General features: G+C 40.8%; 2 protein-coding genes across 2 annotated transcripts; one reads left to right on the forward strand and one right to left on the reverse strand.

Moving 5' to 3' along the window:
• The first annotated feature begins 576 nt into the window (after nucleotides 1–576).
• Nucleotides 577–16,992, forward strand: TSPAN13 (tetraspanin 13). The gene is made up of 6 exons (XM_059468886.1): nucleotides 577–700; nucleotides 12,143–12,310; nucleotides 13,355–13,435; nucleotides 14,267–14,380; nucleotides 14,705–14,815; nucleotides 15,991–16,992. The coding sequence occupies exons 1-6, from the start codon at nucleotides 638–640 to the stop codon at nucleotides 16,063–16,065; spliced, it is 612 nt and encodes a 203-aa protein (XP_059324869.1). The 5' UTR covers nucleotides 577–637; the 3' UTR covers nucleotides 16,066–16,992.
• Nucleotides 16,993–21,183: 4,191 nt separating this feature from the next.
• AGR2 (anterior gradient 2, protein disulphide isomerase family member) lies at nucleotides 21,184–26,350 on the reverse strand. The gene is made up of 8 exons (XM_059468898.1): nucleotides 26,312–26,350; nucleotides 24,544–24,681; nucleotides 24,189–24,252; nucleotides 24,064–24,116; nucleotides 23,027–23,100; nucleotides 22,587–22,650; nucleotides 22,080–22,163; nucleotides 21,184–21,485 (listed from the first exon to the last, which is right to left on the reverse strand). The coding sequence occupies exons 2-8, from the start codon at nucleotides 24,671–24,673 to the stop codon at nucleotides 21,436–21,438; spliced, it is 519 nt and encodes a 172-aa protein (XP_059324881.1). The 5' UTR covers nucleotides 24,674–24,681; nucleotides 26,312–26,350; the 3' UTR covers nucleotides 21,184–21,435.
• Nucleotides 26,351–26,675: the final 325 nt, after the last annotated feature.

The raw sequence follows: 26,675 nt of genomic DNA on the forward strand, positions 1-26,675 counted from the left end.
GATTCTATGAAGCGCTGGCAGAACTACCAGCACTCCGAACACTTTCACGGTCCGTACAGGCAAATCCCTGCATGTTTTCCTTGGGATCACACAGGCCATGGACTATAGGGGTGCGCCGGCACCAGCGAGGCGCCCCCGCTCGTGAGGGGAACAGGACGGGGCCGCGGCGGCTCCGGCGGGCGGGGGCCAGGCCCGAGCTCCTGCCGTCACAGCAGCGGGAAACGGGGAACGGGGACCGGGGCTGGTGTCGTCACAGCCACGGGGAACGGGGACCGTGGCTGCTGTCGTCAGAGCAACCGGGACCGGGGCTGGTGTCGTCGCAACAAGGGGGAACAGGGATAGGGGAGCGGGACTCGTGTAGTCACATCACGGGCTACGAGAACAGGGGACCGGGGCTGGTATCCTCACAGCAGCGGGGACAGGGGACGGGCCCCGCCCGTGCGGCGCGAGCCGCCGGATAGCGGGTGACGGCGCCGACGTCACAGGCCTCATTTGCATACATTTACCTTTGCGCCCCGCGGCGGCCAATCAGCGGGCGCCGCTCACCTGCTGCGGCCGCACCCGCGCGCGGCCGGGGGCGGGGCCGCGGCCTCCTGGCGGAGCGGCGGCCGCGCGGGGCGGCGGTGGCGGCGGAGCGATGGCGTGCGGGGGCTTCGCCTGCTCCAAGAACTGCCTGTGCGCCCTCAACCTGCTCTACACGGTGCGTGCCCGCCGCGCTGCGCTCGGGGCCCGCCCGCCGCCGCGGGCTCTGCCTCGTCCCGCTGCTCCCGCCGCCAGCTCGGCTGGGCTGGGATAGGGAGGGGAGGTGGCGCGGCGGGGCTCGCTGCGCTTCTGCCGGCGGGATGTGGCCGCAGGGGCCGGGGGGGTCCGCGCTGCGGCCGCTGGGCGGTCGCGGCTTCCGGCTCGGGAGGATGGGGAGGGAGGGATGAGGAGGTGACAGCAGCGGTTAGGCCGGGCTTTGTCACCGCGCGGACGTGGCTGCTCGGGATCAAAATCCAGCGAGGCCCGGGAGCGCTGCTTGCCCGGGGCGGCGGCGGCGGCTGGCTCGTCTCCTGCGGGGAGCGGCTCCGGGGCCCGGCCCGCCGGTGCTGCCCTTTTTGTCCGGCTGCAAAGGGCGCTGCACCAATCCAGGCGTGAAGCAGGGAGGGTTTGTTCTGTTGTTCCTCAGCCAAGCATCAGCGCTCAAAGGAGTGCAGTCGGGTCAGTGATGAGGCCCCGGCACCCCGGTGTTCCTGGGATAAACCAGAGAGTCACCAAGTCGGGCTGCCTGCGGTGCGGGGAAGATACGTGAGGAGGGGGAGAAGTGGGATGTTAAAGTGAAATAAATGACTTTGCTGGGGAGGTGCAGGCAGGTGCCTGGTTCTGTTCCAGAGTATTGGAGGGCCTGTTTTAAACAGAGAAGAAAAAATCTCCAATTGTGGTGTAGCTACAGGAATTTTTTTCCTCGATATCTATTTTTAAAGGGCTCAGAAATAACACGAAACGGGACTAAGGGTAATGGCTTCCTCTCACAGAACATCTGGAGAGGTAGACTGTCCTCTAATGTTTCAAGTTTAACAACTGTGCTTGGGAGTGACTTTGAGCAGACTGAAATTGGGGTCACCCAGTGCTTTTGGACAGTGTATCTGTGCTCTTCCAAGAGCAATGCCTGATCTGGGCTGAGAACAAGACTAGAGAACAAGCAGGTCACCACTGTTCATCAGAACAAACAGTACCTGGCAGTAACTGGACCTGATGAAGCGCAAAGGAATGTGCTGAATCCAGAGCTGGTTGATGTTCTTGGGTGTGCAAGGTGACCCAACCCCCCCTTTCCTCAGAAAAGAGCAGAAGAGAAACCTTTATGTAGGAAGAGGCTGCATAATTACTTGGCCTCCATCCTTGGAGGAGCTTTAGGAGTGAAATACGTCCCCAAAAAAGTCTGGAGCACGCTAAGGCAGCCCAGCCTACCCACTGTAAAAGTTAGCTTGGATCCCTGTGGTGCCTCCTGTTGTTGGGCTACACTTAGAACAGAGGGGAGCAGATAGATGTTTGATATCTGTAGTTGAAGGTAAGTTTAATGGATGTAGAGTGTCACAATTGAACTAAGTTAGAATCATAAAATAGCTGAGGTTGAAAGGGTCCCCAGAAGATCATTGTGGTCAACTTTTCATGAGATTTTCCTGTGCCAGAAGGTGGTTTATGGGTGCATTATCCCATCCCAATTTTGCTTTTCAGTTAATGCAACACTTCTTTTGTTATTACTGCTATTATTCCTTGTGTGACAGAGGAGTGAGAGAAATCTGGATCATTCTCAGAGGGATGCACAAGTAATACTGTAATGTCATGAGGACGGCAGGTGTTTTTTCCTGATGACTGCATCATTAATTCTACAGTCATATAGCCATATATTAACCAGCTGTAATGAGTCTGATAGGTCTTTTGCTTTTGGGCATATCTGGCCATAGCAAGGGTGGGTTGAACTTTTGGACTTCTGTAGTTCTGTCTGTGGTACCTGTACAGTGTATTTACCACTTTAATCTCTGCTGTGATGAATGCTCGAGTAGACTTTACTTTGTGGGTGTCACTTTGTCTTCTGTCACTTGACTTATACAAAACATCTGTTTTTGCTGAAGGGAAGGAATGACTTCTTTAAATCATAGTTACAAGAATGTCCAATTGCTATTGCTAGTATTGTTTATTAATAAAACAAGTTACAAGACTTAATGCTTTTAAATTCCTAGTTGGGGAAATAACACTTAATGTGCTCACTTGGCCTGGTAGAGTTGTAAAGTGTGTGGGCTTCTCTGTTCCTTGGTTAGACAGAAACCTAAAATAAAGGGTTGAAGCAGCAACCCTTTGAATGATGGACTTATTTTTTCCCAGCTGGAAAAAAATAGAGAAGACAGTCAGAGCAATAACATAATGATTGTCTCTTTGAAATAGTATTGATTCACTAATAAATGGTGAGAAGGGAGTAGTGGTAGTAAGAAGGGATAGGTGACACTTCTTGGATGTTTTTGTAGTCAGCATTGATGTGTCTGTATGTCATGAATTAACCTTGAAAACTGTATATTGGAGGTTTCAATTTACATTCTGCCCTTCATTAAAACACTCTAGGTAAAATATTATATTGGAGTTTAACTTATTTTTAATTTTTTTAGTACTGTTTTTTTTTGTTGTTGTTGCTTTTTTTTTTTTTTTTTGTAGTAGTACGCCAAGAAAAATATATGTCCTGGCAGTAATAAATCAGTTACTGGTTTAAGGCAAGAGACCAGAATACCACCAACCAAACTGCTCACTTGATCTCCTTTCAGATGTTACTTTGCCAATGACTTTTGGTTCTTCTCCTGACTAAGTCAGGGTCCTTAGGCCCTGATTCTATTTTTCAGTCTATTTTATATGAGTAATTCTGGCATCTATGCTTAGTCTTGCTGACCTCAGTATGGTTCCTTATGGGTAGAGGAAGTGTAGGAAAAAATAATTGAGACTCTTTATTGACTCTGAGTACATGATGATGTATATTGTCAGAATAAAGACCTACATGGAAGAACTGAATACAAGAACCTTTAAAATACTAATTTTGGGTATCTGGCCTATTTAGTTTTTATTCAGTCAGTCATATTTACATTTCCCATCAAATGGCAGGTCTATACAAACTTTAAAGTGCCTGTTCACAGAATTAATCCTAATTCAGGGATATGTTTGTAGCTTAAAACTTAAGCTTCCAAGGAAGTCTTCAATGTTTGTGTTGAAGTGCAAACAGTCAATATCTTTATTCGTATCTGATTTTTGGAGAAGAAAGGGAAGTTCCTAACTAGTGGTGAAAGGCTGAAGTGGTAGGGGAGCCACAAGATCAAATATTCAAATAAAAAAGCAGTACTTAGAGTTCATTTGGGTGTTGTGTGCTGGTTTTGTCACCCAAGCAGCTACTTAGTTATTGCTGCAGCAGGAAACATGAAATGTTTGTTGGCAGTATGCAAGCATCTCACATTTTGATGAGCAGGCTTTATGTTTTCTTACACTTAGCCATTTGATTTCAATTAAACCATACAGTACCTTTTCCATTAGAAGTGTGTATTTTTAGTAGCACAAAGCTTATTCAATAAAAGCATCCACATTTACTTGTAACACTAGAAAGTACCATATCAAAATAATTCACTTTTTGTGTTATGTCATTCTTTGAACCTCTTTTTTAATTGCCTGTTAAGTGGTTTTTGCATCCATTTTCAAAGCATTGTGTTTTAAAGAGTTTTTGGGCTTGTTTGTTTTGTTTTTCCTATCACTGTCGCTTGCTCTCTGGGTGCTTTAATTATTGAAGTTGCATTTGGGCTTTCTGCCCTCTTTATCAAACTTGGTTTCCCTGTATTATGGAAATAGCAAAGATAAATATAGAAATTCTCAGATTTGGACAGTGTGTGTTTGGTATCATAGAATGATTTGGGTTGGAAGGGACCTTCAAAATCTTGATAGTCCAACCCATCTGCCATGGACAGGGACACCTACCACTAGACCAGGTTGTTCAAAGCCTCATCCAACATGGCCTTGAAGATTTTAAGAGGGTTTTTAATTACTAAGGTATTTTATAATAATGTTTGTCTTGCTTTCAGAGTTCCTGATGCAGAGAAATCAGGATCATCTTCCATGCAAATCTGTCTGCCTCATCTTTTTGCTGCATAGGGAAACTTAGTGTCCGAGGCAGTGTGAACATCTGGATTTTCCTCAGGAAAGGGAATGTGTCTTTGTGTTCTCTGATATTTCCTGACTGGTGTAGTGGCTACACAGAGCCAGGTACAAGCAGACAGGAGTTAGAGAAGCACAGTTCTTGCCTCAGGTGGCAATTTCTTTCACATTTATTAGTGAACCTGCAGTCTCTGAGTGCAGCTCCGTTTTGATTTTCCTAAGTTTGTTTTCAGCTGTAAGATAAATAAGATAAAATACCCACTGCTTGCCCTGTCTGATGGGCTCTGGTCAGCATTTAGGTGTGCAGCATCCAGAGTTTGCCCCAGCACCAGCCTGTTCTGTGCTGGTCTCCCTCACTGTCACACCTGGATGCTCAGCAAATGGGACAGGTTGCCTTGGAGGCATTTCTGTTGTTCTCAAGAGCATTTTGAAGATGGCAGTATAAGCTGGGCTGTCTAGTCTTGACATGTAAGTAAAAGTGGTGCAGAAGCTGCCAGGTATTGGTCAAGGAAGCTAATGTTGGTCATGTCAGTCTTGTGGCCTCTTTGTTTTCATTGGCATTTTGGGAAGGTTTCTATGCTCACGCTTGAGAACACACAAGAACACAGCAATAGTACAGATATTTAAAGATGTTTTTCCAGGGTTTGGAAAGGCCCTGGGCTATGCTGTGTGTCAGTTTATAGCCAAAGTGACAGAGGTCTGTGGTGGTGGGTCAGAATCTAGACGTGTGCTTGGTCCACAGACAGCCAGGAGAGAGTTTTGCTTTTCCATTGTCCTTTGCAGAGTGTGCAGTGGCATGAGGAGCTAAGAAGGCAGCCTGTCCTTAGGGAGAGAGGAGAATGACAGGGCACAGAGGAGAAGGGTATATGGAACACGGGGTGTTTTGGTACTGCTGGCCTTTTCAGCCATCCTGGTGGTGCAGGACGGCTCTTTAAAACCAGCACAATTATTGTGAACCCCTTTGAGTGTCCTGCAGAAGCCTTGTAGCTTATATCATTAGTTGTGGGGTTTTGTACTCCTGGTTTTGTGTTGAAGGAGATATGATGTGTGGAAGAAGGATCTGTGGGCTCACCAGGCTTTATGAAAACATTTTGTAACCTCTTAAACAATGAACAAACACACAAGTAAAAGTAAACATTTTAGAACATAATTGTTCCTGCTGCACAGCAGAAAGCTTCCATTTCCAAAGACCAGAGGGTATTAAGCAGGGGTTAAATCTAACTGACATTTTAGTGTGTAAATAGCTTTGTTACATGACCAATAAAGTGAATAACTCTTTACAAGGCCTGAAACTTAAAGAACAGGCTTTTGTGATAGGAGCCAGGAATGCTGTCTTTCACATAAATTGCTTGTTCCACACTATGTGTCTCAAGGCTGTTCAGTAATCAGACTGCTGATCACTCTTCATTTAAGTAAGTCTCATAAAGGTGGAGGATTTTGCTATCTGTTAGAAGTCCTTTGGAGATACCCAGAGCTTTCCTTTGCTCTCGGAAAAGCTGAAGTAGTACTGTTAGGAAATAAAGTTGCTTACAGGTGGAGTAACTTACAGCTATGAGAGAAACCAATTTATCTTCATTTTAACTTGGTAAAGGTTATGGTTACACCACTATGCACTGCCTGTTGTTTTAACGTGGTGTTTTTAAATTAAGTGCCAGGAATCAGAATTGTCTTGTAGATTCTTTGTGGCTGTGCAGAAATGGTTACCCAAGTGGAAGGGGAGAGTAGTAAAAGCCTCTAGCTTAAGTATATATGTCATTTGACATTTAAATTTTAAATCACCCTTTAAAGTAGTAGAATATGAACTTGTATGTGGGGAGAGAGGTTAGGGAGGATGTATTTCATCATTTGTGTAATCTCTCTGGTTTTAGTTCCTGTTTCATATTCACTTTGACAGCTATTCTGTAAATATTACCCTTGCTGATATGAGAATAAATGATACATAATCTCTTTACCTAGGAAGGGCGAGTCAGTAGTTTGTAAAATTTAAATTCTGAAATGTGGTTTTTACCATCTCCTGTTAGCACTGAGGTGGTAAGGAAGCAGGGGGAATACCAGCTTCTGCATATGACTTCCTTCCTAGCCAAGGAAGTTGAAATACTAGTCCAAGCTAGTTGAAATACCAAAAAGTTGCCAGTTAGTCAAGACAGCAGATTTGCTGATGGCTTGCTGTTGTAGGAAGGAGGAAGTGGTTTTAGCATTTGAATTGTTTCTCATGGCATTGTATAGAGAAATAGTTTGTCAGTATCTTTGTCTCTTTTTTGTAACACAGACTATAAAATTCCACATAAGTACAGGAGGGGCATTTGTGGAAAGAAATAGGTTTTTTCCAGTACAGGAAGGAGGGAAATGAGCAGCTGTGTCTACAGGAGAACTTGGATTTAAAGAAGAGAGCAAATTTGGAGATTTATTAGGGAAACTGTTATATTTGGAACAGCTCTGAAGTTGAAATGTGTGTATGTATGTGTATTAAATAAAGGGAAGTTGCCTAAACTGAGGTCTGATCTCTTCCACTGATCTTGAACTTCAATCCTCCCTAAAGTTTTCCCTATGCAGATACTGACATTGGAATAATGTTTTGTCTACTGACAATATGCTTGAATTTTTTTTCCATTTGTTTTACACCAAAGTAGAAATACTCTAATCTCATAGGGAAAACCACTGATCTTCACCTAGAATTTGTGCTACCTAAAGGTTTATTCCGGTAAAGTATTTACTTAAATTTCAGAATTACTAGTTTATATATTGAATTGTGCTAAGCCTATATTTGTGTGTGTGCCTTTAAGTAATGTAGCTAGGGTTTGAACTGGTAGAGAAGATAGTCCTTGGTCAGTGCTGAATCCACCTCTTATCTATCTGTTAAAACTTTGGTTTTTTGGTTTGGAGAGAGTGGCATGGTCAAAGTGCTGGCTGTGGTGTGTGGCAGTGTTGGTTGGAAGGCATTTTTGGGGCTCACCAGTCCATGATCCTGATCAGGATTATGAGTAGCAGTAGCTTGCTGTCTGTGGCTTAGCCTGTGGAGTCTTGGACACCCCTGAGATCATCCCCAGACCACCTTGCAGGTGTGTTTCCTCATGTCCAGTGAACCTCCCAAGCTGCTACTTATGATACCCAGAAGAGTTTGCTTCCACGTTTATGTGATGTGCCTTCAGCTTTAGTTAGTATGTGATTAGCCCAGGCAGCCTCTGTTGTACTAAAGAAAGCCAGCTCCATCCCCTCTTCTCACACCTCTCATTAGCAAGGCTCCATGCTATTTTACTGACTCCTGCCAGGTTCTCAAATTCCTTTTCTGCCTGGGGGACTTGAAATAGAACACAGCTTCAGTCTCACCAGCATTGTGTTTCCTTTGATTGCACTCTTCTTGGTTTCCCTGTTTGCAGTGAGAGCTGACTCCTGGCTTGTGTTCAACCTGACAAACAATCTGATCTCTAGATCTGTCTCATTAAGGCTGTTGTTCAGCTGGTCTGATCCCAGGCAACACTGGAGCACCCAGGAGCACAATTTTTTACTTTGCAAGGTTCCTGAGGTTGGCTTATTCCTCACGTTTTTCAGGGTATATCTGAGTTAAATCTCTTTTTGGAGAGTCAACCACTCCTTGTTTAGTATCATCCCCATGTTCTCTGAAAATTAATTTTGTGTTATATTCAGGTTGTTGATGAAGATACCGTGTGATATTGGCTCCAGCCTTTGTGGTGGTGCTTACCTGCTGCTAGCAGCATGCTGGGCCATCAATTGCTGCTCTTCAAGTTCAGCACTCCGGCCTGTGACTGTTCAGTCCTAACAAGTCATTTCTCCAGCCTTCCTGTGGGCAATTGGATTAGCCCTAATCACTAAAAACTGGTCTGTGATTTCAGATATTTCTGGTAAATACATCAAGCAGATATTTTAAGTGTTACTAACCAAAGCTTGCTTTGTCTAAGTAAATTCATATAGGTAAAATGACGTTTCACAGATAATTTAGTCTTCCAAGGATGGTACTGTTTACTTTGGGAGGCTTCCGCTGCTGTGAAATGTGATCTCAGTTAAATAAAATGTGACATTCAGAAGCTCCATAGAGAGTCCTTCCTCCTTCATTGAACAGAAATACTTGGCCTTTTTGCATGTAGGTAAAGCTTGTTGGTTTAGAATGTATGTGTTACTCATTTGAAGTGGTTAGGGTCACTGATTTTCATACTATAAAGCGATAGCAGCTTCAATTTTAGATATGTTGCATTTAAATCCTTTCATCTCAAAACACTGGAATAAGCACTGCTGAGTGGTTATTTCTAGTGGCTAAACAGTATGTAGCACTGTGAGTGTTGTATTGTTTTACAGACTTTAAAAATCTCTTTTCAAAGCAGCTATTTTTCCTTTTTGTAGTAGTATGCTTTTACTGTAGTTTTTTACATTATGGCACTATAAAACTACATAGAGAAAGTTATTCCTCTCATTTAGATGGTCTGTGCCAAACCTGAATATAAAGGAACAACCACAATTTCATCTTTCGGTAAACATGTGGAGGAGACAGAAACTTAATATTAAATCAATTTCTGGACTGTTTAGTAAATCTGTACTCTCCATTTCAGTTTTGAAACAGTCAATTTTCCACAATTTCAAGTGGCAAGAAAGGAGTGGCCAGTAATGATTTTGATCCACATCAGATTTTGATGTAGATCAAAATCATTGATCTGCCTGACTGGATACAGCATTTTCTTATAGCTTGTCAGCCAGAGCCCAGTAGCATGGATCTGTGATCACACTGAATTTCCAGATGTTTTAAGGAATTGGACAATTCCTAACTTTGTCAAGGAAAATAGAGCCTTGGTATTATGGAGGTAACAGTTAAAAATGAGATTGATAGCTCTAAAACTTGAGCTCAGTAATGGGTTTAAAATCCAGAGAGACTTCTTTTCCTCACTTGATCGAAAACCAGACCTTTTCTAGATTCAAAATGTGGCTGTTTCTACCAGGAAAGCTTTTTGTGCCAGGGTGTCAGGACAGTTCTGGTGTCATGCAGATAATTTTATGCATGCATCATCAGAGTAATGTAAGATGAGATCAGTAATGGCATCAAGAAGCAACTGGTACCCTGCACTTCACAGACTGTGTTTATCCAGGAGATCTTAGAGGCACAGATTTTGTCTCTTGTTTTGATTTCAGTATTTTAAGAATGAACTAATTTCATCTAATGCTTTTGGACCTGTTATGAACTGTGCAAAGAGCTGAGCAAACATGTATTTTGGTATCCTGGAGGCAGATTGGTGGAAGATTTGCCCTCAGACAGAAAAGTATCAGTGAAAACTATTAGGAACAAAGTTTCATCTGCTCTTCTTTGTGAAATGAGCTTTGTCATTGCTTGTGAGATTTGTTTTTTAAAGACATATGTAGTGGAAGTGTGAGTTCAGTATTTAGGAGCTGATGCAGAGCATGGGATGTCAGACAGCACTTTTTGATTGGAAATTGGGCTGTGGGGTTTCTTTAGTTACTTGCTTCTGGTACTTACATGGAAGACTCAATCTTTCCAGTGGAATGAGACAGTGAAAAAAGTAAGTGGGCATAGATCAGAAAAGGTACATCTTGCAATAAACTGTTTGATTAGTCAGGCTAATTTTTAATATACTGGTATAAGGAAATTTATAGCCTTGTGCAGCATGGATTCAGAAAATTTGTCTGTGTAAGAGCCAAGGTGTTTTATTTTAGTTTTTTCTTCAGTCCTCTCTGTAATTTTGATTCATGACACCTTGGCCTGTTATTTTGGTTTTAAATAAATGTGGTAATTTAGGCTTTTTGTTTAAGAGAAACAAAGACAAATGTGAAATCATGCTAAACTCTGCTGGTACCGAACAATTCCTTTGAGTTTTATATTGGGTTTTTTTTTATCTTTATGTGTTAAGAGAGAAGTGTAGGTATGACAAATACCCTCCTTTTGTTCTTGCAGGCTCTTGAATTTTTTGTATGGATTACTGGCTTTTGGTAAAAAGTTTTTTGAGATATATTCCTGTGTGAACACAAAAAAAATTCCACCTGCTGTGTTTAGATCTTGATGAGCATCTCTAGTTGTTTTAGTAGCTTTCTTGATGTTATCTTAGATTTCCATGTTTCAAAAGCTGCATTACTTAGGTAGTTCTCTAAAATGTACTGAAATGGAAAAAATATACAGATGTATTTGGCATTAATACCAACAAGAATTCCCAGATGTAGGGTAAGTATACTAAAGTGATAAGTTGGAAATTATCAAATTACCTTTTTTTTTTTTTTTTTTAATTCTTCCTGCCTCTGGGTAAGCAGTAAAATGTGCTTCATGAGAATGTGCCCTGTTTGAATGGAAACGGTGAGCAAGTGTAAGTGCTTGCTCTATACCTGTTGTTAAGCAAATCCAAGTAGTTGAACTAGACTAAGTGCCTACTCTTTTATATTGTTGGTTTGGATTATTTTAAAATAGCTATAAAGCTGAGTATTTTTTGGTGAGATCAGAGTTTTGGAAAGGTAACACTTGCATGTGGAATTGGTGTCATTTAACAGAAAATGTAATGAGCAATGTTACACATAGGTCTGTTTCAAGCCAGAGAGTCTTAGGCATCTTGTGCCTTGCACATCTGGATTGGCTTTGTCTGCTGCTTCCCTCCTGCTGGACTTCATTACAGATTTCTCTGCAGCTTTTCATGTTGGAATTTCTTTTTTCTTGGGGTTGTGTTTTTTTGGTGTGGAAACAGGAAAGGCTGGAGCTTCCTGCCCATATAAACAATAAATCTCTGTGAAGTAACTGGGACAGATTCCTGCCTGCCTTCCCTGAATACCATGTTTAAAAGGAAGGAAACAGCATAAGTGTTTTGGGTATTAAAATAGGATTCACTTATTAGTAGAGCTATTTTCTTGAAAAAATATGCCGAGCAGGCAGGACACCTTTGTTGTTTTAGTGCTGTATAAAGTCCTTGCAATTCAGATCTGAAATGTGGTTTTTGTGACCATGTTAACTATTGCGTTACATTATCAAGTATGTAGAAACTTCTTTAATGAATTAATACAGCTGATTAGAGTAAGTTTTGGCAAAGTGCCCTTTTTTACACATTCAGAGCTCTATAGCTGTATATTCTGTTTTCTTTAAATATACTGCCACAGTTTCACAAAAGATCTGAAATTTTGGTTCTTACTCCACTCTGAATTAAAGCTGATGATTTTTAGCTTATTTGTCAGTTATGTAATGATCTACAGTTTAGTGTCTCTAGTCAGTCACTGATAGTACAACATGGCTTGATTTACAGGTGATTTGAGTTGTAACAGTTCTACATTGACAGTGTGGAAGAATATGTATGCCTTAAAACATCTGGAACTGAAATTACTTATACAATTATGTGGAGGATTGGTTTGTTTAGGGTTGTGTTTCCTCTCTTCCCACTAGCAAGAAAAATTGTACCTTTTTAAAAACAACTTAAATGCAAAAAAATTACCTGTGTGTGGGAGCCTGTTTTAATATGCAGTCTAACTTTGTGTTTTCTCTTCCCTCCAGCTGGTGAGCCTGCTGCTGATTGGAATTGCAGCATGGGGAATTGGCTTTGGCCTCATCTCTAGTTTCAGAGTTGTTGGAGTGGTAATCGCAGTAGGAGTCTTCCTCTTCTTTATTGCCTTAGTTGGATTGATCGGTGCAGTGAAACATCATCAAGTATTGCTATTCTTTGTATCCTTGTGATGCACTGCAGTGTTTGATGGCAGCGTGGTTCGAGCTGTGTAAACAGTGTCCTGTGTCAGCTGAGACTGCTGGGGGAGGGCTTCAGGAACAGAACAGGAATTTGCGATCTTGCTTTGGTCAAGCGCAGTCTAAATTAGACTTCCTTCCCATTTAACTTTATTTCAGTTTCCCTTTTTCCCTTCCATTGTTTGTGCTCTGAAGATAGAAGTATTCACATCTCTTTTTATAAATAAGGGTCTTTTAATTCTTTGAGAGCTTTTTATGGTAGCTCACTTTGTCACAGGTGCCTCTTACTGTGTACTACATGGGGCTAAAGTAGGTGAACTATTAATGTTTAACTTTTGTGGTCTGTGAATAAGAACTGACTTCCACTTTACAAACAGCTCAATTGTGTGAAGTATTTGCCTCTGAACACAACAGCCACATTTTGAAAGTACTCGCCGATTTTCAATCTTCGATCTTTTGTATCAAAGTTTATTCTTTTTGTTTTATGCCATCTTCAGATGCAGTAGTCCAAAAGTGTGTGAGGCTGTGTTCCAAGAGCAACTCTTATCTTTTTTTATTTTTAATCTACACTAAAGTTTTTTTTGGTAATTAATTACAGGACTTTGTCATTAAAAAAAAAGCAACCTGAATATGCAATACCCCCAAAAATATCTTCTCTACTGCTTTATTTAAGTGAAGTATGATGAAATTACATGAGTCCCTAAAGCTGGAGCAGATGGCTGGAGATCTTGCTCTCAAGCTCCTTTTATTGACCTCTCTGCTCATGTTTTCTTGCTAGGCAAGAAATACCTTACAAGGAAATGCCACCAATGTATAGTAGTAGCCAAAAGGGATAATGCATGATGATTGGGTTTTGGGAACATTGTTTAGGTCATCTTTTCCACATGGAGTCAGAATTTGCTTCCACAGTTCTTTTGTTTTAGAGGACTTACTGTTACCTGGTGAAATAAGGAATACCATTAGGTGCATATGTTATAAAAGCAAAATTAATTTGCGAGTGTATCCTTAACTATTGATTGTTTCCAGTACATGATTATTCTTCTGCTAGTCTTTATTGTCCAGTTTTCTGTCTCCTGTGCCTGTTTGGCACTAAATGAGGAACAGCAGGTAAGAAAAGTTTCCTGCCTTCTAAGTTAATCCATAGCATAACACTATAAATATATATGTACACAGGCACATGTATTTGTATGTAGTGCTCCATAAAATGAGGAGAGCATATTTAAAAAAAAAATCAGCATTGTCCTATTTATTAAAGAGTCGACCTTGGTCAATGTTTGGCTCTGGTAGATAGAAAAGAATACATTTGGGTCCTAAAATTACTTTTTTTTTTTAATTTAATTTGTTTTTAAGCTTCCTTTCTAGGTTTATTGTCACAGGTGTAGCAGCATGATATCTTGATTATATCTTGTGCTCAGCAATTTCAGATAAACTGATGAAATCTTGTCTGAAATATGCAGTAATCAGGGTTGAATTGTTAGTGTGTAACTGGAAGAGTCATAACTACATTAGGCAGTTACATGTGAAAGTAAAAGAGTCTTCCATGTGGTATGGAGATCAGTTCTTAGTGCATAAGAGGTGGGTAAGGGCACAGTGACTAAACAATAGGTTTCTGCATGTGAAGGTGCTTTTTGTGTATAGCCTGGGCAGTCCCAGCTAGATTAGTCACATTTCCCTTTACTAGTGATCTTGTTGGGTTTAGCAAAAACAAAGGAAGGAAAGTAATTATACCCGTGAATGTGCTGGTGTTAGGTGATGTTCTTTCTTTAGCTACACAGTCTCTTTGGACACTCCAGTTGTTTTTAATATATTTATATTCTCCTGTTAAGCATCAAGATCTGAAGGCTTTAGTTAGGACATTATCAACTAGATTTTGTATGTGGGCTGCAATGTAAAACAGTTAAAAAATGAATATAATATGTATTTGCTTATGGCTTCTAGAGTGAACTTCTAGAGGTGGGATGGAGTAACACCAACAGCGCAAGAACAGATATCGAGAGAAATCTGAATTGTTGTGGATTCAGAGTTTTTTATCCCAATGAAACCTGCGCCGCTGTAAGTTCTTCAAGTGGGAAAAGCCATAACTTATTCACACTGTGTTTGTTCAAAAATGTTTCCATAGTTACAGCAAGCAGCATTTTAACAGGCGTGTAATGTAGTTGTTACAGTGACACTAAGCTCTTAATTTACTGGAAAGACAATTTCAGGGCACCCTGCAAAGTTTGTACTGTCATTTATTTATACACATGAGCTCTTGAAGTCTTTTAAAACTGCTGTAATTTTGTCCATGGGTAGCAGTCTCTTCTAGAACAAACTAGATGCTTTCAAACAACAAAGTGTCATCAGCAAATGGAAAGCAATTCTCTGTATCTGTTGCAGGATTGTCTTAGAAATCTCCACTGTAGGCCATGTGCACCAATAATGGAAGAATATGCTGGAATGGTGCTGAGATTTGTTGGTGGAATAGGACTCTTCTTCAGCTTCACAGAGGTGAGTGAGTGGTTGGAAAATTGAGTGCTTTTCCCCCACTTTTAATGCTTTACTTTGTGAAACACATTTTTAGGGGGTTTATTACAGGAAACCTCAGTGCAGTCTCAGGAATTAGATAATTAATTAGGCCCAATTTTTCAAAGCTAGGCCTTGATGACAGACCTGTGTCTGTCAGAAGGAAGGCTTTTCTTGCAGCTTTGTTATTTAGACAACAAACCTCAGCATTAAAATGTGGTGCTGTAAAGTTCAAGCTTTTCAGAAACTTAGCTGTTCAAGTCTACCATTCTCCATCAGTATTAAAAGAATGCTGTTGCTTTACCTTGTTCCCTTTTTTTCCCATCTGTTCCCCACTCTAGCACACATTAGGTCTTTGAGGATTTTTTTTTTGGTGCCACCTGTAGAGCAAAGATAGAGTTGCACAAGAGTGAACTGTATTTTAAACAGTAGGTTAAAATTAAGAAGGTCTTTTGGTTCTTTGCTGTAGTACCATGATGATGCATAATTTGCTTTATTGATTGGAGCATAAAAATCCTCAGAGTAGGCCTTTTCTAATCCCAGAGAAGAGCATGTGAAAATGCTCTTCCTGCTGCTTAGTGCACTTTTGAGAAGGTTTGTGAATAAGACAACAAGAAGAGAGATACAGCAACTTAAACAGTATCACACTGATCTCAGCCATCTCGGCTAAAAATGTGAAGGTGCTGGGGGGAATGACAGGATTTGAAAATGCACAAGAATAGCTATATAGTTAGGTGGTAATGGTAAAATGAAACAGTTCAGAGGGTTTTTTTATCATTATATTAAAAGCAGCTTTATGAATATTTATGATTTGGGAAGGGGGAAGAATAATTTAACTTTGGTTATAAAAACAATGGGAAATTTTTTATTGCATTGTGAATATGAATTTGGCTTTTGTTGTTCATAGTTTTGTGGGGTTGGTTTTGTTTTTCTCTCTGTTGCTAGGGTATGATTTTTCTTAGAGAGAGAGGATGCATTCTTTTTTCTAATTAAGAAAGATGGAGTGTGGCTGTACAATTTTAGCAACAGTAAAATATCCTAAACTTGTATCCTACACTGAAAATTCTTTGTCATGATTTTATGTTTAAAATAAATTTTGTAAAACTAGAAGATGAGATGGAAACTCTCTGCTTAATAATATCTTTGTTTTTTATTTTCAGATTCTGGGAGTTTGGCTGACTTACAGATACAGGAACCAAAAGGATCCCCGTGCAAACCCTAGTGCATTTATTTGATGAGTTTATAAAGGACTAAATCTTCTCTCTGCACCATCTGCTTAAAAATACTGATTCTCCATAGTTTGGTATTTCTCCATAATAGGTATTCTACATATAAAATAAAACACAAGTTCTGTAAGAAATGTGTAGTTTTCATATTTAATTTCTACTATTTTTCTTCTAAGAATCTCTATCTTAAAGTAGATGGGTGCAATCAGTAGCTGGGCAGAGTTGAACTGCTGATTAAGACTTTGTTAATTGTTATGGTAAACTCTGTACAATGAGTTTTATAGCACTACTGGGTTATCTGCTGTAAAAAAAACCCTAGAGGTATTTTCTGCTGTATTCATTGATTACAGAAATTCATGTGAATTCTCATTAAAATGATAAAAATTTACGGTGGATGGTTGGGTATGATTTACTTAGGTTTTAGGATGTACTCTAGTAAACTTTTTTGTCTCCCACTTTCCTGTTAAGGTAAAAATTATAGCTAGAGATGTTATTTTCTGTAGTGCACAAAAGTGTATGTTAATGACTACTGTAGTCTTCACCCCTCCCCTTTCCTGATTGTTTTGGTTTTCTGGTAGCTTTAGAATTTTGTTGAGAATAAAAACAATGTTAATGAATATTGTCATTATGAGAACAATGACTGAAGAAAAGCACGAGAATGTAATCTGCAGCTGATTAACTTGAAACTTTTTTCCCTTGACAATGAATGAGGTTTGGTATTTGCACAATCAATGTCTGTCATCTCTGATATAAGAAACTTGATGTCTGGAAAGTTGTTGTACAGCTATTTTTTTTAGACGGTGTTAAGTCATTGTTGTAATAACTCAGCAGTGTTCTATAGTTCTGTGTCATCCAGATAATAGTCTTGATTTCATGAGAGATTGAATGACATGTAAAAAAAAAAACAAGAAAGAAAAACGGCAACAAAACCAAAAATGCTTTCAAGTAGTTTCTTTTCTGAAAACAAAGAATTCAAGTTAGAATGGTGTGTTACTCATGTAGAAAGTGTTGTCTGAGCTGAAGGGAAGCGTGGTCCCTCTTGCTGCCTGTGAAGGAAGTGGTGCATCAGCTGAAACAGCAGACATCTAAACACCCTAGGTGCATAATGTCCCATTTGTTTCTAACCACACTGAATTGCAGATCTGCGCTGCACCTTTTCTTCATTCATTCTTCACTCAGTTGCTGCTGCTGTCAGGGGAGGCAGTTGCTGTAGCTCGAAAGACAAATCTACAGAAAGGAAAGGGGAAGAGTATTAAGGCCCTCTGCCAAAGAATACAGCACCTGAGCAAGGTGGAGAGGAAATCTGGAGGCAGACAGAAGTAGATTCTCATACAGTCAGTTGCCCTTTACTGGAGAAATCCCTGCTTACTCCTGCAGAGGAGGCAAAAAGTTGAAACACATGCCCATCAAAGCACTTTCAAACTTTCATGAGCTGAGTGCTTCTGAAAGAGGAATTATCTTGAGGTTTTGAAGGGGGAGAGCAGAAACTGAAAGCAGAGGGATGTCAAGAACTTGCTATAGAACTGCTCCTCTTCAGATGTGGCTGAATTTTCAGCATCGGTGGTCAGCACCTTCTCCTGGAGCTGCTCTGGGAGCGCTGAAGTCTAATGAAATGTACACAGTGCTTTTCTTCTCCAGGTTGCTGTGCTGTTGCCCTCAGTTTCTCTCCAGCCATTCCCAAAACGTGCCAAGAGGACAGTGATGATCTCATGGCTGCCTTTAGGAGCAGTTAATTTTCCTGGTCTACACAGGCTCTGTGTTTTGTGCATTACAGTAATAAATCCAAGGAGTTGTCATATGGAGAGGGTTAATGAAGCTTAAAATAATACCATCTTGCTGCTTCAATGTTGACTTTTTTCCTAATTGTTTTTGTAGTGCTTAGTTTTGGGTGGATCTGGTTTCATAAATATGGTAGATTATACTGGAGTGTAAATGTGCACCAATGCAAAAATACTGAAAATATTACCACTTCCAAAACTCTCATGTTCTCATAATGTGAATTTGTTTTAGTAGTCAGAAGATATATCAGTAGATAGTATGGAATGATTAAAAGTTTTTCTATTGTATTAAAAATACATTGTCTCTTCAGGATTTTGGTTGAACAAACCCATCCATCCACACAAACCTTGAAATTCCCAGAGGTGTGATTTTGCTTTCCAAACCTGATTCTGAAGGGGGAGAGTAAAACACAATGAGTCTGACTTTGTTTTTGGAAGGTGAAGAGTGTTGCCTCTCAGAGGAAGTCTGACTCGTTTGAGTATCCAAGAAATGCCGTACTATTCTGACATGCCAAACTAGAGCACTTAAAAAAGTTATTTATACCTATTCTTCGTGGGTTTTGTCATGGAACTTCATTGCTTTCTCTTCTTGAAAAACGTTTCCACCACTCAAAGATTTTGTTGTTTTTTAGAGATGCATTTTAATTTTCATCTGACTGCTTGAGATTTGGACTTCATTTTAATCAGATTTTCTAGAAGCTGTTTACAGCAGCACTGTCAAAGTAATGGAGTGATTTAACTTGGAGCATTCTTACTGCTTTCATTAGATGTCTTTTGGCTTCAGTTTACTGAAATGCTTTCTTCAAGTTGGTTATTCTGGAAAAATGTAGAAAGATATCTTCTTTCAAAATGCACACGGATTTTTATCATATAAAAACAATTGGCTATAAAGAAATCTAATTCTTCACCATTTGTGAGAAAGTGAATCCAGATAATGATTAACATCCTGATACTACTGCACACCTTTCACATGAAAGTAACTATTACAAAAGGGAAGGTTGTGTAACTTGAAGTGATACCTGTAAAAATATACCTTAAACTATAGCTGACAAGTGAATAGGAATGAGTTAGTGTTCTTAACTTGCATTATTATTTTAGACCTAATTAATTAGAAGATTGTCTGCATGCTAGTGGAATTCTTAAAACCCCCATCCTGTGTACTTTGGGACATCTAACAATCATATGTATTTTAGTAATGATAGCCAGGTTTTCCAAAGAAATTGAAAGAGGCTTTTTTAGGTATCTCAGCTTGGCTCAATGCCTTTTTAAGCCCCCCAAAAAATAGGTATTTAGAGGAAAGGATTAAAAGAGCAGGATTAAGTTGGCCATTTATTTATTAAGATTCTTGCAGATTTGGTTGTGGTGAAAAGTAGATGAAAAAAGCATAGCCTTGAGTGTAATAAAGAATTTCAGTTTCAAAAACATTCATTGATACTTGCAGGCTGGACTAATTTGTGTTTGCATCTAGGCATGTACATTAGTAGACCCTTGTAGGGTCTCTGTGTGCCTCATATCCATTTACTGAATGTTATACATAGTATCAGCACCTCTGCTTAAAAAAATGATGCTGCTTCCATAGTGTTATAAAAACAGTTTTGTAAAACATGATGGCACAGGCAGCCCTTGTTTTATGTCACATAGCTCTAGCAAGAGTACTTTGGGTTAAGTAGGTGAAGATGATTCTGATAACCAGCTGCTCTGGCCTCCCTCGGTGTTGTTCCTCTGCTATGTGATATGACCACATTTTTTCTGACTGATAAGTGATTCTAAAGACTATTTCTGCACCCCACTGCATCTCTTTTTTCTCTGTCTTCTGGATGCTGCAATAGAAAGTAGCATCTTACTGAAGTGCTGAAGGAATGCTGAATTCCATGTCTGGGACCCTTTCGAGGTGCCTCCTTGAGGTTTTCTGGTAGGCCGGGTTCACACAGCTTGCCAAAGACCTATTAGCAAGTACCTCCCTTCTGATTTTGCTGAGAGATTCCCTCGAGCTGAAAGCCTTGCTTCTCTCACCTGTCCTGCCCTCCCAAGTGTTTTCCTCTTGTAGTTGTGGCAGTAATGGTAATAGAAGTGGTAAGAATGCTGTCACTGCCAAAGAGCTGAGAAAATAATGAAGGTATGGTCCTGGCCAAAGTGTTTCTCACTGATCCTGCTCCTGAGTTCAGAGTTAGTAGATATTTGGGGCTGGAAAGTCTTTTTGTGTAAGTCTTTATGAAATGTATACTCTCATGGTGTTCATCTGCAGCGTTCATTTTAGTTCTGATTTCTCTTGTCCCTTTTGGGCTTATAAATAAGCGATCATGAAACCAGCCAATAGTCAGTGTGGTATCCCTTTCTTAATCGTCTCAAGGCTTTACTGAAATCTGATGTAAGCAGGAACATTTTAAGGGAAGCAGTCATATCTTAAATCACTTCAGAATACAGCCAGTTCAAAAGAAAAACAAGCTCTGTATGCAAACAATGCCATTCTCTAGTCTCAAGTACTTTCCTGTGAAACATTTTTACTTCTTGCTATCATAGCTGTAAAGAGAGGGCTGATATTGAAAGTTCCACATAGGCTGGTGCTACTAGAAAATAATTTGAGACAAAGTAGGCTGAGTAATAGAGAGCTTAGCTAGCTTCTGGAACTGGAGATAAAAAGCTGCTCTCCTCTGCTGGGTTTGGCTGAGTAAAGTTGATTCTCTTCACAGCAGCTTGTGTTGTGAATTTGGATTTGCAGCTTTGGATTTGCAGCCACAACAGTGCTGATAAGACAGGTTGTTTTCTGTGGTTGCTGATACAGAGTCGAGGTCTTTGCTGCTCCCTCACACTGCCCTGCCAAGCAAGTAGACCTGGGCTGCAGGAGAAGTGGGGCAGAGCTGAGACAGCTGATTCCAGCTGAATAAGGGGATGCACCACGCTCACCATACAAACTGGGGGAAGAAGCAGGAAGGGGGGCACATTTGGAGTGAGTGTGTTTGTCTTCCCAAGTCACCATTACATTTGGTGGGGCTCTGGAGGTGGCTGAACACCTGCCTGCCTGTGTGAAGCAGTGAATTAATCCTGTGTTTTGCTCTGCTTGTGCACACAGCTTTTGTTTTACCTATTGAACTGTCTTTATCTGAAGCCATGAGTTTTCTCACTTTTAATCTTCTGATTCTCCCTGGAGAATAATCCCACTGCAGTGGAGTGAGAGGGCAAGTGGCTGTGTGGGGCTGGGCTGCTGGCTGGGATTGATCCACAGCAGCCTTTTTCTTCCCAAATTCCTTGAATGTGAAATGCAAGCTGTGGTCTAAAGCAAAATGGTGATTTTACTATTTCTAATAATGATAGATGAAGATAAGAGGAAAAAAATGAAAACACAGCAATGTTTTGTATGTAAACACTTGAAATGAATTTATTTAAAAAAAAATCATTTTTACAGTTGAATCATACAGTATTCTTCTGTATGCCTTAAAATAAAAGCCTTCAGCTTTTAAAAACGCTTCCCAGTACAAAAGTGCTAGAAACCATCACTACACATCACTAAATATCACTCTAAATAGTCTCTTCACCAGTATCAAGGTGTGGAGAAGACATGGAAGATAAGACTTCATAATATTTAAGGGCTTTCTTCTTCCCCTTACAGTTCAGTCTTCAGGAGCTTCAGCGCTTTCTGCATATTTGAAAACACTAGAAATAAAATATTCATGCATGTTATTTTTGCTGCAACTTCCTCTGCCAGCAACCAAAAATGCTGCAGAGAAAATGTAATTATTATTAAAGATTTTAATCACATGCCTATTGCTGTAGGGATTCAGATGCACTTAACTCTTCCAGGCAATTTGTGAACATCATGGCTTTAATTTTTACTGGTGAGAACATTCATTAATGCCAACACACGGGCAGAGGCTGGAGCTGTGCAGCCGTGAGGGATGGCTGTAGCAAACATCTTTCCCTGCTCCCAGAAGGGTGCCTGACCTGGCCTGTTGGGACTGGTGTGTGGGTTCTCACCGTTGCTTGCAGTGAGCGCTGCTGAATTATGCAAGTTCCTACTGACGTATCCTTGCTTTTAAAACAGATGGATGTGTAAAGCTCCAGGGCTCTGCCATCATTTTCTTCACCTCATTGAGTTTAAGTCTAGCATCCTGTTTAATTTTAATCCTGGTTAAATGTCTTTCAGCAAGTACTGACTGCAAGAATCTGTAATGCCTGGTGTTATTCCTTGACACATGAAAAATGCCACTTTCAGAATATTTCCAGAATGTGTCAGAACACTCTACTTACACAGCGAAATGTCAGAGGGCTCATATGCATAGAGACGGTTTGAGTATCTTCCTGTAATATCTGCTCTCACAGTCAGGGAAGGATCTGGGGGAAAAAGGGTGAGAGAATTTGTAGAGGTTAACCTTCAAGCAGAAGGAAATAAAAGGAAATAAAGCTTTCTGCACCCCTGCTTGCTTCCTGAATGTTTCTGTGAGACATGTCTGCTTCTGCTGACTAAGAGATTGTTCTAAAAAGGGTCACTGACATTTCAGTTTTAAGTGTTGTGTTTGCAGGTTTATTAGGAACAGGATGAGCTACCCATTCCAGTGAATGTGGCATCAGCCATTGAGGGAGGAATGCTGGACTTGTGAAGATGGGTGATATCGAGTCAATATTTGATCCACAAAACCAACTTGAACCTTTGTATTTGTCATGAAATACATTCCTGTTAATCAGCCCGAGGATTTGAGATGCATGGTGCAGCAGGGGCTCTGTTCTGAGATCAGCTTTGGTGCTTGAGGTACTCACCTATGAACAAAACCCGAGGGACGTACTGGCCATCAGGGGCAAGGTTCTTGTCTGTGGTTTCATACTTAAAGAAAACAGAGAAGGTTCCTAGTCAAGGAGGGCACATTACATGAATATTTTTTTCCTTCACCACACTTTGTACTATGAAATACAGCTCAAATAATACATTTTGCAGTCTAAGATTCACTGTCTGGGAGGCAGTTTTTTAACAGCTGGGATTGCAAAGTGGTAAGTTTATGTTATTATTAAACTTCACATTCCCCCACATTCTGAGTTTATGATAGCTACAAATGAAAAAGACTTACTTATGAAATCTGTTATGGCTACAGCAATGGCCATTTTCCTAGCCAACCCTAGCTATTAAACTCAAGTTAGAGAAGCCATGATTAAAATCAGAACTTTGTAGCTTTCACTTAATTAAGTGTAATTGGGAAACTTACCACAAGGTTGAGGAGAATGAATTTTTCAGCCAGTTTCTGTATGTCTTTGTGTTCAGCAAAGACCTTCTTGAGGGCTAAAGTAGAAAACAATGGGAAAGAAAATGAAAAAGATGACCTTGAAATATATTGTCCTCAAAAAAGAAATTCAAACAAACTGATGAAACAAATGAGAATTTCCACTTTACAACTGCAGCAAACAAACATTTTCAGTTCATTCCATTGGAACGTGATCCATTAATTCTTATTCTGCCTTAAAGAGTAATTACAATAGTGCAAAATGTCCCATCTTCCTTTGGAGAGTACGGCTGGCTCTCAAATTCTCTGCTTAGGTTTGAATTTGAGCATTTGACTCTTCAAACCTCCTGTTGTACTACTGTGATTTCTTTCTACAGATCTTAAGGTACTTGATAATACAGCATGTAGGGCTTCAGAGTCAAATCTTTGGAAGGATGCAAATCATTGTACAAAGACCCTTGTGCAGTTACTGGAGCTATGGGTGGTTGCAAAGATCTTGCCATGTAGATTGATTTGCAGGAATGGAAGGCCCTCAGATAAATTCAAAGACACTGGGAAAAGAGTAGTCCCAGGTACCAGAAACCCTGGAAGAGCTCAGTTTCAGCCTGGATTGATTTAGTACCCAGCTGGATTCAGTCTCAATCACTGATGATATGGTTGGAATATGGTCTTTCTGACAAATTGTTATTTCTTGCTACTGGTCTTGCTATTGATTTTGGCTGATTGTGCTGTGAACCAAATTCAGATTTGTCAGAGGTCAAACCCTACTGACCTGTACTCATTTCCATATCCATTCGGTATCATGCAATACTGAATTTTATTTTTATTTTATTTCTACACATTGGAAAACACCTTTGTGGTACAGTAACTTCAAAAACTCTTACCATGCTTATGCAAGATAGTACTTCACTATGGTTTAAGCAGAATGGAGGCTGATTATTTTTTGTCAAGCAGAGTTTTTTCAGAAAATTAAAACAACTTTTTTCTTTTTTTTCTCCCCCTCCCGAGTGCAAAAAGATTACCTTGGCTGTGTGGGCAGTCTTCCAAGTGGTGGATGATCATCAGGGGTTTCTGGCTGGAAAAGAAGAGCCCTCGTTAGGAGCGGGGAGGCGCGGGGGGCTCGGGGTGGGCGCGGCAGGGTGAGTACCTGTGCTTGGAGCGGAAAAGCGCTTCCTCGTAGGTCTGCGTCCAGATGAGCTGGTCTCCCCAGCCTGCAGGAGGGACAGACACACAGACACCCCCTCAGACAGCGCCTCACAAAGGGGCTGGGGACCCCGGGTGCGGGTGCTGCACCTCCTGATGTGAAGCCCTTGGAACAAACCCCTGCCAGAGGGCTTCGCATCAGGAGTGAAGGAGGAGAGGGAGCTAGGAAATACTAGAAAAGGTTTTGCAGAACGAGTTGCAAGAAAATTTTTTAGAACAGCACGGTAGAGGAAATGTTCACAAGATTGCACTTGTTTAAAAATTTGGTGGAGGTTTTTGTTCAGTTGTGTGTTTTTTACCTCTGGAGAGTGTCTGGGGCAGTTTTGGCTTAGTGGTAGTGTCCTTTGAATCCTTCTTGCCCACATCCTTTGCCAGAGCACAGGAGATGACGATGAGCAGCAAGAGCACAGACACGTAACTCCTCTCCATGGCTGCCCCTGGAACAGGAGAGAGAAGCTCTGGTCACCGCGGTGCCGCAGGTGGGGACAGGCAGGGTGGCTGAAGCTGCTGAAGACTCAGGTCACAAATATGAACAAACGGGGTGAGGCTGGGCTGGAAGGAGCAGCTCCAGGCAGGAGCCTCAGGGCATGGGGTGAGGTTTGCTCAGCAAACGCCCAGAAGGGTTGGGCCATGGCCCTTTTAGGATGTGCGTTGTGTCTGTGCTAATTTCTCTCTCTTCTTGTTACATATATTGAATATGCTCAGTAAAATAACAGAGTTACAGCAATTCCAAAAGTTCTAATAAGTTCACAGTTCTACCTGGATCTCCCAGTGCTAGAGTAACCCAGCTGAAAGTTAATTTCAGGTGCTGAAAAGTTAATTTGTCTCAGCTCTTCCCCGATTTTGCTGTGAGTCACTCAAATGAGAAGTCAGAATGTTTAAGCTAGGCTTTACAATGAACATTAGCATAGACATAGGTTAATGGTGTTTTTGATGCTTCCAATCCTGTTTTTTTTTTCCTTAAAAATATCACCTAATCCTTAAACCCAGCAGAACGTATAACAAAAGGAGTTGGGAGGAGTTGATGTGCTGCCCAGTGAAAGCTGAAATGGAGCTTGGGGGTGGAAGCAGCACAAAGCAGAGAGCTTTTCCTGAGCCAGGCTGGGACCTGGAGATGAGACAGGTCTAAAGGAAAGCTCCTCATTTCAGCCTTTCAGCTGAAGGGGAAAATCATTGCAGCAACATGACCCTCTGTTTTCTCATTACATTTCCTCCTAGAAACTAGAACCAATATAATGGGCTCAAAAAGAAAGTTTAAGATGTTCTAAAAGAAGTACAGAACATTGAAAAGATTCATTAACAAAAAAAAAAAAAAGAAAAAAGAAAAAAGGAAAACCAAGCCTACATAACAACCCCACCCCAACAGGCTGATTGTTTGTAAAGTTCAGACAATGAAAACTAACAGAAGTGTTTTTCCAGGTAGGAACTGCAGGAGGAGACATTAGCTGCATTTCCATGAGTGATACAATGCTCTTTGCTACTGGGATATCCAATAGAGCTCAAACATCCAAAGAGTCCCTTTTTCATGGGTATGAAATACAACTTTTGCAGCAGACTGCATTTCTGCCCCAAGAAAAGCCTCCTTGGCAGAGAGGAAAATTGCATGAAGTTCAGTTAAACTCTGGATTGTCAGGGTTGCCTCAAGAATTGTTTTGGCTAGAGAATTGTATGGTGGAAGCAATGCTCCTTTAAAAAGAAAAATAATAAAATAAAAAAGTAAGGGACAACCAGGAAACTGAAGATCAGGCACACTAGGCTGTTGTGGAGGCAGCATGCAGAAAGCAAAGACAGAGGAACATTAAACTTGCTCCTAAAAACTTTGCCTCTGGAAGACTATGTGCACTTTTTAAAAGCTTTCCAAAAGAACTCCTCTTCTCCTGTATTTTTTTTTTTTTAAACCTGCAAAGCCAATCTTTCCCTAGTGATTTCCCTTCCCAACAAGCTGTTCCGGACTGTGCCTGCTTTGCTGCAGCCTTTCCTTTAGGCTGCTCAGGTTGCCCATCCCGGCTGGCTGGGGCTCACAGCTCCCCTGGGTGCTGCTGAGGCAGGGACTGAGCAGTGCCTTACCTTGTTTGCTCTGCCAGGATGTGAAGGTGTTCCTGGTTCCAGTGTGAATGCTGCTGTTCCTACTGCCTATTTATGCACCTTCACACCCCAACTCCACCCACAAGCTTTGAATTTCAATACTACTTTCAAAGAGCTAAACTTTCTAGTTTTTCCCCACCAAAATGTTCAGAGTTAATTTTGTAATGAAATAACATTACTGTCTGCTGTCAGATACTGTGTCTAAAGCTCAGAGACATTTCTGTAGACTTTTGGGGTATTTCTAGAAAGGTGATTTTAAACAATTGGCAAAGATCCAAGTACAGGTAAGCTTAAGTCAAGACTCCTGATTTGCCTGAAGAGTGATTTGTCTTTTTTTGATTGGTTG

The sequence above is a fragment of the Ammospiza nelsoni genome, chromosome 1, assembly GCF_027579445.1.
Source record: "Ammospiza nelsoni isolate bAmmNel1 chromosome 1, bAmmNel1.pri, whole genome shotgun sequence".
In the NCBI taxonomy this organism is placed as follows: Eukaryota; Metazoa; Chordata; class Aves; order Passeriformes; family Passerellidae; genus Ammospiza; species Ammospiza nelsoni.

What these genes read in the sequence shown, in the direction of transcription:
- TSPAN13 (XM_059468886.1), top strand. Translation starts at nt 638, where the DNA reads ATGGCGTGCGGGGGCTTCGCCTGCTCCAAGAACTGCCTGTGCGCCCTC. An exon ending in CACTAAATGAGGAACAGCAG is followed by an intron (nt 13,436 to 14,266) that starts GTAAGAAAAGTT and finishes TATGGCTTCTAG; the next exon opens with AGTGAACTTCTAGAGGTGGG. An exon ending in TCTTCTTCAGCTTCACAGAG is followed by an intron (nt 14,816 to 15,990) that starts GTGAGTGAGTGG and finishes TTTTATTTTCAG; the next exon opens with ATTCTGGGAGTTTGGCTGAC.
- AGR2 (XM_059468898.1), bottom strand. Translation starts at nt 24,673, where the DNA reads ATGGAGAGGAGTTACGTGTCTGTGCTCTTGCTGCTCATCGTCATCTCC. An exon ending in CTTTTCCGCTCCAAGCACAG is followed by an intron (nt 24,117 to 24,188) that starts GTACTCACCCTG and finishes CTTCTTTTCCAG; the next exon opens with CCAGAAACCCCTGATGATCA. An exon ending in AGACTGCCCACACAGCCAAG is followed by an intron (nt 23,101 to 24,063) that starts GTAATCTTTTTG and finishes TTTCTACTTTAG; the next exon opens with CCCTCAAGAAGGTCTTTGCT.